Genomic DNA, 19,398 nt, shown 5'->3' on the forward strand with positions numbered 1-19,398 from the left:
CATAATTGCCCATCATGGTTAAACTTCCAGTATGGACACATAAACTGAACACTTCTACTGACATTCTGCTGTTTCATTGATCTTATATCCCCACCCACTGTCAACAAAATTTTATGAAGACGGTGTCAAAGTGAAAGTTACTTTTCCATGATTCATAAAGATATAAGGATGCAAAACAGCTATCCTGTTTCTTCTATTAAGAGTATAACATTGAAAGCATCCCACTTCCCCTTCATACAGAATGGTGCAGACTGCTTATTCATTCTGCCCATTTTCTTGCATCAATATCTATTCCTACACCTTTTTTTTTTTTTTAGCTTTACTTTATGCATTTATAAATCTTCTTTGATGAGGGTCAGGACCTGCTAACAGCAGATGGATTGATTATCTTTTATATTCGGGGCCTTGCTGTACCTGGGATAACAGAGTTCTGACCTATGTCAAGATATGGCAGTAGTAAAATCTAAATAGGAAATAATCAAGGACACTGCCGCTAGAACAAGAAGTTCCCATATTCTTGGCACAAATTTAAACCTTATAATAGCACATTAAGACCTGAAAACAGTGTCAGTGCACACTTATATGTGATTCTTACACATGGAGCTGCTGTTATAAGAGGAAGATATGAATACTGTAAGTAGGCTATACAAATGGGAGAACTATAAAGGAAAATTTGAGGTCATCAGCTCCTACAACTATGAACTCACATAAGTATATGGAGACAGAAGTGCAAACACTATTCTTAATTCTGGTTCAAGACAGTCTGCATTAGTCAGGGACAGTTTTATAACAAGAATGCAAATTCGGATTAAATATTGTTATCCTCAAAGATGTTCTTAAGACAGGTGAAAATATTTGTTTATTTAACTTTGTACATATAGATACATATAAAATCTGTCTCTGTGTATGTATGTGAATAGGCATATGCATATGTGTATATATGGATATGTGTGCATGCGTATATCTCTGTATATTTTGCTTATATATGTATTCTTACATATATAGGTGTGTGTATATATATATACAGTCTTGCACAACCCATAACAACTAGCTTTTGCATATAGCATGTTTATCAAAATGGATAAATATTAAGCATGAAGTTGATGTCTCCAAAACTGGTTCTGCCTGATTTTGAAAACTACTTTTTTCCCCCCCTTTTTTTTTTCTTTACTACAGTTGTTATTTTTATTAATCTCAGGAAATTAAAAAGAGACTGAAAATGCATAGGGTCTGCATCTGAAATCACTGGAAGCATGAATTACAGAGGGAAGTTATTTCTGGCATGGTGCTTTTAAAATTAAGCTCTAGATCATTTGTACTCTAGCAGTATAAACAGATTTTACCATTTTGTATGACTTTAAACCAGTATTTTGTATGAGAGTGAACAGTCTCTCAACCGTGGAGATGAGACAAAACCTATGGAGAAAGGAAATTACAGCATAATGGAAATGGTGGCCGGGTGCCATACCACCCTGGGCTGTGAGCTCATCCGAACAGAAATGCCAAGCTGAGCTGATTTGGTCAGTGCTTCGACTTGGGATCTCTGAGGAAACCTTCAAGGTTGCTGGAGGAAGTAGTGGCGGCAACGTTGTAGGTGGTACGCTCTGTTCTCTAGTCAGCATCGGGTCAGTAACCCGTGTGATGGGAGCCAGCAGGATTTCCTGGAAGAGTTGTGGGCATGATGTGAAACCATGGCCCTAAATATCAGGGATTATTTACAGGCCACCATGGACTTTGTGTGAAAGGTAGAATTGGTGACCTTGGGGTACTAATCACATTTCAGTATCAGTCTTTCCTACATAATTCCTCAAAATTATTCCAATATTTGCTCCTCCTTGGGGCAGCAGAATAATGTAATGCCAGGCTGCTGGAGTACTGAAAAAAGTTCAAACCCCACTGAAACAGACTTTCACTCTAAATCCTGTCATTAACTTTTTGGATCATACGTAGAGTCTTTAATGTAGGATTGCAATAGGGCTAATCTATTTTTGAAGGAGCTCCTCTCTCTTTTTATGCATTTACCTTTAGGGCAAATCTGCTTTTGCCCTTCAGCTGTAATCACCAGCCATTACTCATAGATGCTGTCAGGCCCCGTCATGCTCTCAGAGCAGCTCGACTCCACACAGTTTTCCTCCCCAACCATGGTATGGTGAAGTGACACTATGACATTACATTCTCCCCAGAAACAATGACATGAATCTGATTTATAACTGGTGGTAAAACTTTATTATTCAAGTTTAGATGTAACAGACATCTTTGCTGCCTGAAGATTGTTTGCATAAGAAATACACCAAGAACATGTTTGTGAGTAGAAATGAACATGCACTATGAAAACCAAAAAACAAAACAAAACAAAAAACCCAAAGCAAAACAAAAAAACACATCCATGTGTTGTAAGGACAAAACATTAAGAGCCAACATTCTAGAGTCAAATCAGGGCTACAAGTTTAATGATGGTTTTTAGCAACATGAAGTCATTCTTTATGAAGTACTTTTTTTTTTTTTTTTCCTTTTCCTGCTGGTGAATTTTCTATAAGCTAAATTTACAATGGCATTTTGAGATGTTTCCTTTTCTCCTGTTCTCCTTTTACATAGAGCTCAGAGGCAAAAATGATAGGAATGGAAAACTGTGGTTGACATTACAATGTTTATTCTAAAAATTTTACTTTCCTAAGTGTACTTAAAGATCAAATGAAACTGGTATTTATCTCGCTGTCAGCAATTAAATCATTGTCTCTTATCCTGTAGAAAGGGATAGATTGGGGTATATGTGATTACTATACAGGTAGCATCTCATCAACCGCCAGCTTTCCGGAGCTGGCTGAATGAAACCAAATTGTGAGGCTGGGGGTAGGGAAGAATCCTGTTCTTAGGTGAGGAAATTACGTAAATCATTCTACTTGGCCCATCTTAACTTTATAGAAATGTTAAGGAGGGATTTCTCACTTATCTATCACATTTGGGATACGTCGACAAATTGCTCGCTATTCTTTGCCAAGCATAACTGTCTCCACAGAAGCAGAAGGAAATATATCTACCCTTCTGGCTGAACAGAAGCGAACTTCTAATCTCTTTGGCTTTTCCTGACCAGTACTAGGAATTAGCATGTTAAGTCAGCCAAGAAAAATCAATACAGGAGCAAAAATGGGAATATATTTACATGTCCTGGGCAAAAAGCAGATGGTAGACAACATCCTTAGCACATAAAGCAAGTAGTTATAACTACGGAGCAACAATGTCCGGTCCAAAGATGGACTTGAAAGTCCATCCCTGAAGTGACTACTAATCTATGGTTGCCAAATCAGATCTCCCCACTGCACAACCACTATGTTTCATCACTGCAAACAATTAGCATCAGTCACTTTTGTCCTGCTGCCCCTCTAACTGCAAAAATAAACTCTCATGCACAGCGTGCCTTAACTGTTTGAGATGTATCTCTATTCTCGCTCTTTAAACTGTCACAATACACAACAGTGCATGCTTTAGGCAAAACCGAGATACAAGTAGCTAGGGCTCCTCCCTCCTTTTCTGGATGGTCCATGAAAAATTAAGAGGGGGATTTCATCAGCACAGTGGCAATTAGGTGCAACACTTCTGAGTTCCCCACCTGAATGCAAACCGTGCTCTGGAAAGTCTTCGTCTCCTGCTGCATGAACCTAGGGGGCAGCAGCCACGAAGCGATAGCTTAGAGACAGTCCGGTTTGCAGAGGATGCTGCATGAGAGAGTTCCTGCTATACACAGTGCTAATGGAAACACTCTTCCTCTTCTGCAATCTGATTAATGACAGGCACCACGAATCCTCTGGTTTTTAACCATCTACTTACATTGTGGTCCAATTTGAGACAAATTTTAACATCTCAAACTACCACTCCTTAGTAAAAGATGTACAACAAGTTGAGAACAAAGAATGATTCTTTGAAAGTTTAATTTTGGTGCTGTAAGTTGATCAAAAATGCAGCGGGTGCAGGAATTACTTGTGTGTGCTAACATTGGTTTCTACCTGAGAGTTATTAAATAAGATTACTCTTTTTCAATGTGAGGATTTAATTTTTTTTTTTTTTTTTTTTTTTTTTTATTCTAAATGGAGGGGGGTCGGGAGCTCAAATGCAAGTGTATCAAAGGCACTTAAACTACATTTCAATGGCAGGAGTCACAGGACTAGAATGAGAATTTTCTATGCCTGTGAAAGTGAAGAAAGAAACAGGGTTATTTTTTTTTTTTTTTTTTTTTTAATTAATATCCAATGTGAGGGGGTCTGGAAGAGGGATGGAGCACCTCTCCGTTACAAAACAAAACTATGCTCCCCCTACCCAATCAAAGAGAACAGGCTATGGCAAAATCCCATTTCTTACAAAGCAGAGATCTTAGAACATCTCAATATGTCATGGCAAGAACAATGAACTTTTTTCAAATTTTATTTGCACCATCTAGGTGTGCAGTATTAATATTCAAAAATCTGTCTTGTTCTTTGCACTCATAAGATTTCATTTCTCCTCATCCCCAAACCTTGATATGTGTATTTCCTGTTATTGGCCTCTGCTTCTGAGTTTAGCAAGAGGTGTTATGAAGTACAGGGTGGTGCTCAAGTATTACAATGCGCATGTCCCCCCTAAAATATTTTGCCATGAAGATGCAGCTTCCATCAATGAAGAAGCCACAGGAACTGGTAGGTTTTAGAAGAAATAAGTCAAACCAGTAACTACCGATAACTGGCAGCCAGCTACCTCTGAAGCTGATAAAAATCACTGCTTGATGAGTCTAACATGTTTCTTGGAAAAGCTGAAAAGGACACACACTGGACCCTGACGTAACAAAACGCGGGCAATCTATTTCAGTCCCCACAGAAAAAAAAAAAAGAAATAAGAAAATACCCAACAAAAATAAATCCACAAAAACCAAGTCAGAACTTATTATTGGAGAACAATAGTAAAAACATAACCAGACTTTGTCTGGCACTGGTATCAAGCAGGAGATTCACCTAAAAAATAGAAGAAGAAGAATGTGGCCCAATATCCTTTGCTAACCTAGAACACTATTGAAGGGTTATAGAACTCAACCATGAACAGATTGAGTGGGACTTTCCATATGCTGCTCACCAGTATAGAAGCAATGGGTGGAGCAGGAAGGAATGCAAGCCTAATGCTGAACAATAGCCTGTCTGTGCCTAACAAATCAGAGAAACTGTGCAATAACGTTTCATCTGTGTGAAACTGTAACACCTAAAATACTGCCAAGGTCAGCAAGACCTTTGGTGATCAGCTGTGTAAGTGCTTCTCATGCATGGTGATGTTCATTGCCGGCTGCTTTAGGCACATCATTTTTCAAAAGACTATCAAAGTGCTGAATGTTTAGGCCAGTTCCTCCCTTGGTTTTCCTTTTGCCAACCCCTATTAGACATTTCCTATCACCTCTCCTTTCATCTTCCACCTCCCTGTCTATCTGGTTAAGTATCTTATAAGTGCACCAAATCCTAGAAGGGAGAGTGGTGAGATTCAGGTAAGTTAAATACAAGAACTTTTTTTTTTTTTATGATGCTTTAGTTTCAATTACATGAAAATCTGAGAAAGGCGGCATGTAAGTGAGATCAGAATAGGACCCTTTACATATAATCTCAAGTGAGGACTTAGTCCAGAAATATTTTTATAGAACATTTTAAAAAATAAAATGCATGAATGGAGAAATAAGAGACAACATAATATCAGAAAGACATTTTAAACTTCATTCGCTGCAACATTCATGAACCAGCTGAGCTACACCTGCCATCCAACCATAAGGAACTAAGACCCTGCACTGCGAAAAAGAAACAAACCCAAACAAAACAAAAAAGCAACTGCGTAATATTGTAAAAATGGAGTGCAATGCTACTACAGAATGCAATAAAACATCAGTGCTGCATCGTCAAACAGCACTTATCAAAATAATTTCTGAAATGTTTCATCTGAAACACAGACAAAGCAATAAAAAGAGGATATATGTTTATCATTTTAAGCATTACAATGTGAGTTAAGAGCTTAAGAATACAAAAGTACTTGGAATGAATAGTGCTACCCTTTTTTTCCTAAGTAGGCATAAAAATATTTTCATTTCCTTCTTGTTTTTCCATACCATTAATATCAACAAATTTCATTCATTTCATGTTATCGTTTACAACTTTAATGCACACACACAGAAAAAAAGATACCTACTGCAATAGAAATAGTTGCTTCATTACCTTGTTTGCTACATTTGCAAATGTAAACAGCGAGGCAGAGCCAGAACTGACTCTAATGCATGATGGAATATCTTTGTTGCATACGTACACTGTAGAAAATAATTATTCAATATGTCAGGCACCATTATTTGAAATGTAATACATTAATATTTACTAGAAAAATAAGGTTTTTTCTATTTGTTCTCCCAACTTCTTTAATGAAATAAGTTAATCTGACAGTGCATCCAGTAGCTTGTAATATCTTCTACATCCCTGTGGCAAAATAATAAACTACTGGTTGGGACACTATAATGAAAATGATTAAAGTCAGTTCTTGTACACCCTTGTAGCAAGCATGGAGGCTCGTCTAACAGCACCTTTAACCAATTATTTAATATTTAGTTATTTAGCCCTATTTCCCTGAGCAGTTATGCTGAGGAGCTTTCCCTTCATGGATAGTTTTTACAAAGCTTTAAGTATTAAAAAGTACTATGAAGACATTTAATGCTACTTAGCAAAAGCTGGTATAAGTCTACTGAAGGGATTGATTGGTATGTATAGCAATGTTAAGCCTGTGGAGAAGTAACCTTAGACTTTAAGGTTTAGAAATGTAATATATTAAAAATATATTAAAATAAAATACAGCAGGTTACCTTGTTCTACGCAAATTAAACCCGGAGTGTGGCTTCTGTATTAGAGACTTCACTTGCACAAAATGGTTTTCCTAGGCTAAAGTGTGCCAGAAAGAATGTAGTGATAAAATGGTAGCTAAAAATCAGCTGAGTCTGAGAAACATCTAGATGAAATTGCTGCCAAAGCTTTGAGGACAAAGTGATCCTAAGGCATGTTGTAGGGCAGGAATATGCCCAAATTAAAGAAAAGAAATGACCTTTTAACATCTGTATATGTAACAAGTCTAGTTCTTATATACAATGTGCATATGTTCACTATACCCCTGCAGCAGTATATACATATACACATCTTTGCACTCTTGCCAGTTATGTCTCTTACACAATAGCAAAGGTATTAATTGTCCGGTAAAATTTTCTCAAGGTTATTCACCATGATTCACTGCATTCTGGCTAGCTTTGGTGGGCCGTGTCCCATATAATTATCTTCTCCCCCTTCTGGCCACCATCCAACTGTTCTTTTTATCTTGGTAACCCACTCATTTAAAAGGAAAAAAAAAAAAAAAAAAAAGGAAAAAAAAGGAAAAAATTAAAGAAGAAAAAGAAAAAACGAACAAGGGATTTAATATTGGATAAGGCATGCTCTCTATATGAAGTGCTTTATAGGTCTTCACAAGACATTACAAGCTATTGAATTCCCATCAAGGAAACCTATTTCTGTTTAATTGTGCTAAGTGCTAAGGTTTACTCTTTAGGTTTTCCATTCTTTTCAGCTTGTGCATTGTTCCTGTGTAGGCCCCTCTGGATGTGAGTTGTGAAGTCATACTTGTCCGTGCAAAGATGCTGGCATATGCTGCACTGGAAAGGTCCACTGTCACCATGGCAACTCATATGCAAAGCATACATCACTTCATCCAGAAAGACAATGCCACAGTGCACACACTTGGTAGAAAGTTCATCTTGAGTACTTCTATCGACTTTCTCTGTTTTTACTACATTCAAGGGACCTTCATTTTTTACATTTGGTGGTGCCTTATTCTTTTCCTTGGAGGCACCGTTTGCAGTTGGCCCAGGTCTGGAATGCTTTATCGCCAAATCTAGAGGAATGTCATTGTCTGATCCGACAGCTGAAAAATGAGGAGGCAGATTAAAGGTGGGATAAGGCACATAGTTTTGGCAAGGATTTGGTAGGCCAGGCACATGACTCAAGTAGTGTGGATTCCCAGGAACAGACAGCTTATATTTACTCCAGAATCTCAGCCAGTCAGCTTCACTCTGAAAGTCATTGTGTACAAACGGAAGTCCAAAAAGTGGGTACTGGTATTTTTCAATAGGGCTTCCAGGTGGTGAATAGTTTGGGTGTTTCGCAGGTCTCATGTATTTCTCTATCGGGCTGCCTCTCTCTGAGCTTCCTTTCCCTTCTGATATCGATGAACTGTTTCCTGGGTCTCCAGTACTTTCCTGAGGACTTTTTATCTGAATGTGCAAAGGTTGCATCCTTTTGTGAATATCCAGAGTTTGGCTGACCAATATTGGCTGCTGAGCAGAATGGCTTTTAGTCAATGAACCTGGGGCCTCATATTTACTGAGGCTGGGAAGCTGAATTTCTCTCTGATGACCTTCAGGTAAATGATCCTCTGACCTCCTCTCTAAAGGACTTCCATTGACTTGTTCCTCACTGCTACCTCTCTGCTGTTTGTTTAGCTGCTCAGCCTGAAGTGCCTCCGGGTTAAGGCGCTTTCTTGTTCGTCTCCTAATGATCTGCTCACCATTGTTCTGCTTAATGATGTTTAAAGGCCTGGGAGTCTGCATGGAACACACACATAATGAACAAAAGGAAAAAAGAAAGACATATTAAACAAATCTGTGAGACCATGCTCACACAAATTTATCTTTTCTTTTGTGAAGAGCTATATTATAGGAGTTTTATAGGAATGACCAAATTTCTACCCAAATGCTGGTTCCTGGCTTGTCATGCTAAAAGTAAACTATGAATTGGTTTATTTTATCAAACTAAATCAATTGCCTTAGACATACTATATCTATTTACTTAAAAAGGCATAAAGTACCCAAGCTGTCAAAGCATTTAATACCCCCTACTCCTCAGAAATTCCAGGGGAAACATGCTGAAAGAGGGTGCTGAGAGCTGGGAATGAGGTGGGAGATGCATGGCCCCATGCACTAGCGTTAACCTATGCACCATGTCACCAGCACTGGTATCGGGCAGGTTTGCCACATTATGACAAGAACTGGATAACACTTACCTTGATACCCACCCCACTTTAACACGGCTAGAAAATGCAAGCAAATACTCAGCTTGCTGACCACCACTGCTGTCGCCTAGCAAAGGGGCTGCAGGTCCACTGTGGTGGTGAGTGGGATGATGGTGGCTGGAAAGGGACTGAGAAAGATGGAGAAGAAATCCAAGGAAAAATGTCTTCCTAAGCACCAAAAGGTCTACGTGGGACTTTGGTACCAAATCGTCCCCCTTTATCCTTACTGTACTTCCTTCTAAATGTTACTGATGTTACGCTAATAAGTCATGAGGGAGAGAAGGCATCACCTGAAGATTGGAAAAAAGGGTCTATAAAGAAAAAAGAACCAAGGAAGAGGCAGAGGCAAGAACCAAGGGAGGACTCTGTTTCCATTTGCTTCTTCCCCACACCAGCTCAGGGTAGGTGGCCTATTTAGATAAGAAGGGAAAATACTTTTGCGTGAAGAAAAAAAAATAGTACAAGGAAGGACAGCAGCCAGGGCTCTTTGAAAGGCCCCTCAACAGGAAGGCCATGGTATGTGGAAAGATGGTGCTGTAACGTCGGTATGTGTTGCTCTACTGGGCAGATGCTAAAACAACAAAAACTACCTAAAAGTCATTCAGTTTGGTGTGCTGGCAGTTGCTGTTTGTCTCATCCAAATGCACACATAATCCTATTTCGGTTGAAGGCCAGAAAAGTACCCCACACAGTATTCCACTTATATGTTTATTTGGCAATTCTCTTTTTTAACATTGTTTTAAAGTGCAGATTAAATTTTGGCCTATAGTCAATATCCGAAACAATTTTTACCTTGAATGTAACATAATTTATATATATTCATAACTTTGAATTAATATAAAAATATCCAGAGCTGGAAGAACGCTCACTCTCTTATTTGTAGGGATCTAGTTTCTCTCTTGACTTGCTGTCTTCCTCTCCTCTTTCACATATTTATTTCCCTGAGGTCGGCTCTTTCTTAATGGTTAACTACATTTTAGGCAGTGCAGCTACTTTCTATTAAAACTCTAAATCAGAAGAAATATACACTTTGATTTAGATTTTTAAAAAGCAAAATTTAAACTTAGCAGAAAAACAGCACCTTGAACCAGCCTCCTCAAACAGATCAAAGTTGAGGCAAAATCATGTTTAGATAAAATCAGAATATCTTCTATGTAAATTCTATGCAAATAAAGTTTACAGTTTGCAGAATCAATAGCCAATTAATCTGCATAAACATATACTCTTTATTACCAGCTCAGTGTAACTTCCTCACCTTTTATGACAATTGTAAAACTGTGATACTGACATGCTGTGTGAGACCTTACAATGCTGTTGATGTTGCTCTTATTAAACTTTTACTTATACACTACAGAACATTTTCATGTGGCTTCCAGAGAACTGTTCAATAGTTTGGAAATATTTCTAGTCTTACTCTTCATGCTACAGGTCTCAGAAGTTAAAAGAGATATCTTCATACCTGTCATCAAGGACCCTCACACACTCATTTGTAGCTCAGGCTCTTCCAAGTTTACATGCCATTAGGAGCTAAAGACTGTAGGTCCAACTTAAAAATTCTTCAGCATGCAAATGACCATACTCATCTGAGTAGTCTTTATCTGATTAAAACAGACTACTCAGCGGAGTAAAGCTACTCATGGTATTTTAACTCATGGTAGCAACATGAAAATAGAAATACTCTGTATTTGATTGTAACTGAGGCAGAAAAGACAGAAAAGTTTAATCTCTCTTCTTGATTTTCAATGGGGCACTAGATTTAGAAAATTGTGGAAACATTATCAGAATTTTACTTTTAAAATGCTCTGTGTCAGATCATTAATTATACGTAATACATAATATATTGAGTATGATTACAAAGATTTTTTTTGCCATCTCTGTATCTGTGGCAATCTTCCTAACCCAAATTTATGAGTAACTTAAAAATTTACAAAATTCAATAAATAGTTCAATAAATTATTGTGATTACACTTTGAGGTGATCTCTTCACCAGAAGATCATGTATGTCTATTCCCAGAATATGCTGTAACTCCTCACTGAAGTAGTCCAAAGATGTGGCCAAGGAATCACTATGGAACGTAATCTAGTTTTCCATAACTGAGTTAGAGCTATTAAAAAATGAGGAATAGCATTACAGTATAAATGGTCACATTCACAGTTCTGGAGAGGCAAGGGATATACCTTTCTCTGTCAGCAAATGTGAATATTAGACATATGTTTGCAGTGAACTGGAAGCATTTTTTTCACTAAAACTATTTTAATAATTGACCATTGGAATATTATGCATTTCTTAACATAGTTGTCTGCACTAGAGGGGAGAAATGTGAAAAACCTGGCAAGTTACATGTAAATGATCCCTAAATAGGCAAAACATTTTTGAAAATATGTTGAAAAATTATTCAAGGGTATCATAGAAATGAAAATGTGACTTGCAGCAGAATTCACTACCATGTTAACATTTGTCAGTCACTACCACCTAGTAGTATCTGACAGACCACAGATTTTTCTTATTATTAAATACAAGTAAAAAAGGGGCCTCAGAGATAAGTGTATTACACACATTTTTGAGGTAGCGAGGACAGTAGTTCTGGATTGTGATAATCCAATCAAAAGGGAGCTATGAAATGTGCAAACCTAGTGTAGGCGAATTTTACTGAACTGTGCAGCACAATTTAGTTTTAACTGGGTGGCCCACAGAAGGGAACAGTTCTATTCCCTTGAATTTTTATAGTTGCTGACCTTTACCTAATAACTGAAGCATCCTAGACTCTTTAACTCGAAACCAAACATGACAAATACTTGCTGTAATTTTTCATGAAGAGATAGCTAGCTAGACAGGCAGACAGATAAAAGAAACTTTCATCTTTCTGGTGCCAGTCTGAAGAGCATCCCTTTGCATGGGACTGTTTCAAAGGTGTCCCAAAGGAGAGATTTGTTTGATTATTTCAGACTCCAAGTGCTATCGTGCCACAGCAGAGTGGAGGCTTAATTAAATTCTTTGTGTTTGTTTGGTCAAAGTCCAATTGAAGATATTAATGTCAAATGTCCACTGAATGACAGCTTATTGCCATGTTTGAACAGTGGAGCTAAAAGATAGTTTCAGCTTCTTGCTTTCTATATGCATAAAGTTTGACATTGTATTGCTAATTATTATTGTCGGAAGCACATGAGTTTATTCCTACTGGTACATAAGAATTTTCTGAGCTACGTGTTTGAATACAAAACTGATTCTTGTAGCTCTTATCTATTCAAGAAGTTATGCTAATAATCACGGTAAGGTCCAACACTATAGCTCAGAAAAGTATATTTAAAAAAGGGAAAATGAATGTGAATGGAAGTTCTACAAACACCTGGACTCAAATGTCAATTTAATATTAAAAAGGCAAACTGTCCTCCTTAAACTCTTTGTGGATGCTTACCACTGATCAGTTTCCTTGAATTAGATGTTACACCTAGAACTTTTGAGAGATCTCCAGGAAGATGATACTTTCAGCAAAACTCGGCCAGGATGCTGGCCAGAGATCGTGCGTTAGTCCATCTTCTCCTGCTCAGAGGTTATCTGACTAACTGGGTTATTCTGGAGCTTAAAAACAGTTATTGACCTCAGAATGGCAGCACATGGCAAACAGAGCTAACCTTTCAGACTGGTGATGGTCTTGCTGCTTTCGAAAATTGGATTCTTTATTATTAAGTGGGCTGGCTGGACAGTAATGTGAATAAACAGGGTTGTTATATGGCCTGTACACAAGACCAAGGGTAAAATTCACAGAAACTACTAATTGATTTAGAAGCTTATGCCTCAAATGTAAGAAAAATAGGCATAGGCTCTTGGGAGTCTCACTGCATTTGAAACAGTTTCCTAAGTGACTTTTTTTTTTTTTTTCTGAAAAGGGAATCTCTGAAAAGTTTTAAACAATATGCACTCTCAGCCACAATACAGATTTCCGATTTGGGCTGAAACCTGGATTATCATGTTGCCTTGGCAAACTCCCAAAGGCTGCCTCAGTTTCTATTTCTGAAAAATAGTAACACTTTTTAACTTCATGGGAATGTTGTAAAAATTAATTAATTATAATAAAATCTTGGTCACCTGCCTCTTCCATGTGCTTCTATTAAAGATAGTGGGGATAATATTTAACTAGTGGGTCTTAACCTAAAAGATTCTGAGCATTTTGGCACCGATCCAAGGAAACACTTAAGCATGGCTTTCCTGGACCTGCACCAGAGAATTCATCATCTTTCAGGATCAAGCCACGTGTCGATAAGATGAAAAGCAATATAGACAGTCCATGATTATTACTTATTCCCTGCCTGATCCTGAGGGATGGTGAATCTTCCCCTCACCAAGTCATGTGTGCCATCAACTGAGTTATCTTCCTTGTCATTTCAGAATCCTCCAGCAGACTATAAGAACTGTAGAAAAAATAAAAACCCCCACCACTCCATATCACCAGGAAATTACTGTCAAGAATAAAGCGGGGGGAAGAGAAGTGAAAGAAAATAAAAAACACAGCAAGGGATATTTTTGATATAGATATGATGTCTAACTTTAAGAACTTTTTTTTTTTTTTTGTTATGAACATGAGGGCTCTTGAATTTAGAGAGCTTTTATCACAACATATTGTATGCCTTTAAATGGAATTCCCAACAAAGAAATAATTTTCCCCTTATTTTGTATCAAAATAATTAAATGCATCACTGGTGATCTCAAACGTCTACCCACCGCATCCCAGCCTCTTTCATAATGAATCACATCTGATCCCAAAGTGACCATACTGCAAAACCCTGTTAGGAAATTAACTGCAGGCCAGGGAGTGGTACTAATCACACAACCCAAGAAGACCACAGCTGCCCAGTGTAGCTGTATAACCCCTTTTCTTTCTGAACAAACCAGTAAGTTCTTCCTACCGAGTGAAGCTTCTGGTAGAGGCCACACGCATTGCATACATATCCACCATTTGCATTCTTTCGCCAGAGAGAGGTCTTTGTGGTCAGGCAATTGGCACAAAAAACACCCGAGCCTCTACGTCTCTGAAATAGGGAAGAAAAAGAAAAAAAAAAAAAAACACAGAAAAAAAAACAGGTCAGAGGTGAGTCACATGAGCTGCGGAGTTAGGACAAATCAACACAGGAGTTTTGTCTCTAGACTGGCAACAATGACAGTATAAAACCACACTGCCCATAATGAGGTCAGGTTCAATTGTGCTTAATAGGCACCACTGATTTTCATTATAATTAACCCTAGAGTGATGGATGAGGTGTGTGAAACACCAAAGCCTTTTCAGAGTAACAGCTTTAACTTTTTGAACTTCAGGTTTTGTGCATTTAATGATGGTTTCTAAACAGCAAATTCTGAAAAAACCTGAGAACACTCCGTAAACTTCTCCTGGTTTGTTCATCGCATTTCACAACAGTATATTTCTTTCCAGTTTGCTTGATTTTATGGTGTGATCAGTAACAAGAATTCTCAAATACCACCACTTTAATTAATTACAGTCTGTATCTGCATCATACTAAGTCCTTTAACAGAGATTATACTTCATTAATTGAATACATGATATTCGTTTCCAGTCTTTCCCACTTCTGAAAACAGTGTAAGCTACCATGTATTTCCCACAGCCCACTAAGAACAAGGAGTAACCTCTGCCAAACAAATAAAAGTACAATATTTTTAATGAGACCTCTTTTGGACTTCACCCGAAACCCCAGAAAACACTGTCTCATCGATGAATAGATTTATTTATTTTATTTTAGCCAAGCAAAGAAAGGCACAATGCAACTTCCCTAAATACAAATTGATTTTTAACCAGACTGAGCTGTGCATTCATCAGCTTTCATAATCATCCAGGAATATTTAAAAGTAGACACGTTTATGAGTACTGCTTGTTAAATTCTTTCTACAGAGTAATGATTTCGTTAAACTTCTCATTTAAACAAAAGTCAGGCTGTGTTTGTGGGCATAAATACTAATAAGCAGGAAATGGAATTCTTTTGCTGAAAAGAAAATCTGAATTTCAACTCTATTCCTTTTTTGCAAGGGAAGAAAATCAATAAGAAACCTTCAGCATTGGAGATAAGAACGGGTGAGTACAGGGAAAAACAGCCTGGGCAAAACCTAATTTTATTATAAATTTAACATTGCTAAAACTATAAGTCAAAATTTCAGGGTTTCATAAAATTTAAGTAATTTATTTAACTTTAGTCCATACTGTAGAAGACTGGTGTTCATGCCAAAAAAATACAATGGTTATAATTGTACTCTGATACATTTCAAATGGAAAGCTTTCTGCAGACATAATTTTGGCTTCAAGACTGGAACACTTTCTTGGCATTGAAAGGGCATTTGATTCATCGGGTGTTTCACAATGTATCACTAAAAAGACCTGGTGAGCAGCCAGTTCCCTATAGGGTAATTTTTCCATCCAGATGCAAGTGCTATCAGAGGCCCTCGTCAGCTAAACTAATTATGATCTTGCATTTGCTGATGCCTGCTCACTCTAACGTTCGACATCCTCCATTAATCATCAATACAAGGAAAATGAATGAAACGTAAAGAAACGAGGGCTGGTAAGCTGCATAGCCATAAAAATCTGAAATGAGCGCAATAATTTAACAAGATTGGGGAAATGTTTTTAGTGAGCACAAAGTCAGGCTAACAATTGCCCTTTTAAACCAAGAACACAATTTCATTAGTACAGCAGGTTGTGATACTTTAAAGTGATACAGTAAAACCGAGATTGTCGTCAAGATAATCTTTCTCTCACCCCCTTACTTCATCCCCCACTTTGTCTCCTAAATCAGAGGCAGTAATACTACATTTTTCTCAATTTGGCTAAAGGGAGAACTAAATGGTAGTTGTTGTCCTTCAGCAAACATCTAACTAGTTGTGTACATGAGACGCAGCTCATTCTGGGAAGGCACACTCATCTACAAGTAAATTGAAGCTCCAAATTCTTTTTGTGGTTGCATGTCCTTGCACAGCTTCACCTGGCTGCTGAGCTACTTTCCTTAAGAGTGCAATAAAGCTTCACTCAACTAACCCAAATTTGGTCCACTTCAAGTTTCCAAGTGGAAATGCCTGTATATGGCCAGGATTCAGATACAACTGCTGAACCATTCCTTTCCACCCCTACTTCTTGTCTGCTGGCCTATGGCTTCTTGGTGTGGTGTATTAACTGAATGGAGTCTCAATCTGAGTCAGTCTTTCCACCCTTTCATTTCTGTTTGCATTCCTTGAGTTTGGGAAATACCTTCTACAAAGTCATGGAAGACTTTTAAAATATATGGAGAGCTGTCTAGTTTATACACTACATTTGCACACACCTAAATGCTGACAGAAGGTGTAATAACATTAAAATCTTCATTGAATGCTATGGAATCTTCATATGAATGCTATGCTATATCTTTAAAACACTGGCAAAAGCAATTATTTTTTTGTCTCTTTTAAAGAAAGATCTGATTCACACTAGGCATTAATTGCAATCAGATAATATGAATACAGCGACAACAATCTACAAATTACCTAGCAGTAGCTTTACATATCAGAAACATATACCTGTATTTATTTAGTACTTACAAACTTTTTATCTGTTTAAAATTTCAAAATAGTTCAGCTAAACATCCTTCCCTAAATTTAATGCAAAGTATGTAAATTCGTCCTACATCCTGTTCTAAGTGTTGCATCTTATCTTACTTTACTTTCCTGATCTCTCACTTCTGTATTGTTTAAGGACCTTACAGGATAATCAACAATGATTATTCCCCTACCTAAGTATTCCAATATAGATTACATATACTAATGAACGAAGAACTAAACCACCTGTGGAAAAACTGAAATGCTGTTACTCTGTTGGGCTTTTTGGTTATGAAAGAGCTTTTTACAGTGGGGATAAACAGCTTTAGAACAGATATCCTGGGGTGAAACAGGACTGTGGAAGAATTGGACTAAATATTCTGGACTCCCAGATCCCACTAACCACAGAACTGACCTGCTTGTCAAAACATACCTGAGAAATTTTGATGATGTCTGCAAGAAAAAATGGAATCTGTTTTTAAAAGCCTACAATGTCTGTAGTACTCTTCTCTTAAACCAATAGTTTCTTAAAAAAAAAAAAAGAGTAAAAAAATGTAGGCCTTTACTTCCTGTATACCAAGTTTTATAAAGGTTATTGGCCACAAAAAAATATCTAAATATTGATTTTTGTGCTAATGTTAATTAGTGATGAATCTTCTACTGTTCGTGATGATACTTCTGCATGAGTATCTGGCTTTGCATATTCAGCTTTTGTACTATTTAATAATAATGGCCAGTATTGCTGTTTTTCCAGGTAGACTTGCAAAGGAACAGGCACTTGAGCTCCAGTTCAGCAAAATCTGTGCAACAGCTATGGCCCACAGCCTCCATAAAACCCAGCCATGTGTTCAAGTGCTCTGCTAAGCACCACCCTAGACAGCATTTTCAAGAAATATGTTATGGAACCTTTTGTTCTTTTTAATGTGAACACATACTTATTAGATTTAAATAATCTTTTAAAATGAGCCCAGAAAAGGTAAATCAACAGAACTAGTCATGATAGCCACAGATAAAAAGGTTTCAGTCTGCAATCAATGCCACTAGCACTAACTGGAGTTATCCATGAAAATTTCCTGTACATCCTTGGAAGACTAAACCAAAAGGGCCTAAATAACTAAAAGATGTAACTACAAAGTCAAGCTTTAATCATCTAGAGCCTTATAACCATTACATTACAATCCCAAATCCTGAAGGGGCCAGTGCAGTGAAGAGCCTGTCTCTATTTCCATTCCAGTTCCTAGGTTTGGGCGTTTAATATCACAGTTGTCTCAAATCACATTGGGCCAAAATTTGGCGCATAAGGCTTTTTTCAGCCCAGATGTAACCTTTTTTTTTTTTTTCCTTTTTGGTACTGAAAACTTTATTTAAATCAGTTCAGCTGTTTATAATTTGAAGATTGGCCAAAACTAGGGGGTTGGGGGGCAGAGGGGATTTCAAGTTTTTCAGATAACTTTCTAACAAATCTACACTCATAGTGGCTTTGCTCTGGGGAAAAAAAAATATGCACACATTTTAGTGTTTTAGTAGTAGCAAAGCAACAAGTGGATTATTTTTTTTTTCATAGCTAAGCTATGAAAGTTTGTAATTATTCACTGAACATGTCTTGCAGATCTCTCTACTAACTGTTTTCCTTCAGTAAGAACCATGCTGAAAGCATGTAATTGCATAACAACCCTTGATATGCAGAGTATTTACTCACATTTTTTATGGTTTCATATCTTGACCGTTTCAAATTGAACAAGTCTGAAACTTGGTATACACATCGTCAAGCCTGAATGCCTAATTTTTTTTTAACTCCTTAAATGATTTTCACTAGTTACCAGTACTTCAGTGAAACAAGGAAATTATTAGTAGTGCTTTCTGCTAAGCAATGAAACAGCAGAGTAAGCCATAACAAGTAATTCACTCAGACATTTCAACAGAATTAGGCCCTTGTTTTTCATAAAAACTGCTTTAAATTTAAGAAGGATGACTCCACATTTTACATTATTTCAAACTTTGTAGCCATGTAGAAGGGTCATTACACTACGCAGTTACACAACAAATATTTTTAAATGTACGGAACTTTCAGTTATTATTTCAATTGAACTTCATGTAGCACAACTATATTGTAAAAGCACAGCCAAAAACACTGCTCGGGAACTGTGGCTTTTTAGCTAGCTAGACTAAGCAATGGTGCCTGACGCTCTGCTAGTGCCAAATACACCCTGTTTTTAAATTTTCTGCCAGAAGATGCTTTTAGAAACTCAAATAGGCTCCACAAGCGTCAGCCAAGCATTTTTCTTACATCACCCTCTTGGTTTGGACACAACAAAACTTGTCTTTTTGGTGATTACTTTCACTTCCCTGTCACAAAACGACGATGTGATGAAGCCTGAGTGGATTTTTTGACCATCTCTGGCTTTCCTACCGTGCCAGAAGCGGAGCGCGTTACAATCACATCTCCAGAACACGAGAAATCATAAATGTTACCCAGGAATAAGCATATGCCTGACCTATTTCCAATTACAAAGTCAGAGACTACAACTACACACGTCTCACTGAAAAAAAAGGCAAAACGCTGGCTCTGGATGCTCTCCGGCAACACGGGAGGTCCAAAAGGGGAACGCCGGGAGACCTGAATGTGCTTGGTTCAGTATGAGCCAGGTGACCCGCTGTGGAGAGGATCAACTGTAAGCAGCTGGGCTCATACCTGTAAATATCAGGCTGCTACCACACGGGCCAGAAAAATAGTA

The 19,398-nt window shown here is 37.6% G+C and overlaps 1 protein-coding gene across 3 annotated transcripts in view; it reads right to left on the minus strand.

The window, feature by feature from the left end:
• Window positions 1-4,226: 4,226 nt before the first annotated feature.
• The window catches only part of TRPS1 (trichorhinophalangeal syndrome I), a 176,798-nt gene continuing 161,626 nt past the window's right edge, over window positions 4,227-19,398 (minus strand). For all 3 annotated transcript variants that reach the window (XM_014965498.1, XM_014965499.1, XM_014965497.1), the window contains 2 exons: window positions 13,999-14,121; window positions 4,227-8,626 (listed from right to left, as the gene is read on the minus strand). In XM_014965498.1, coding sequence (XP_014820984.1) covers window positions 7,565-8,626; window positions 13,999-14,121 — 1,185 coding nt within the window. In that variant the 3' untranslated portion in view covers window positions 4,227-7,564. The remainder of the gene's footprint in view (window positions 8,627-13,998; window positions 14,122-19,398) is intronic.

The sequence above is a fragment of the Calidris pugnax genome, unplaced genomic scaffold (genome assembly GCF_001431845.1).
Source record: "Calidris pugnax isolate Ruff unplaced genomic scaffold, ASM143184v1 scaffold41, whole genome shotgun sequence".
Lineage (NCBI taxonomy): Eukaryota > Metazoa > Chordata > Aves > Charadriiformes > Scolopacidae > Calidris > Calidris pugnax.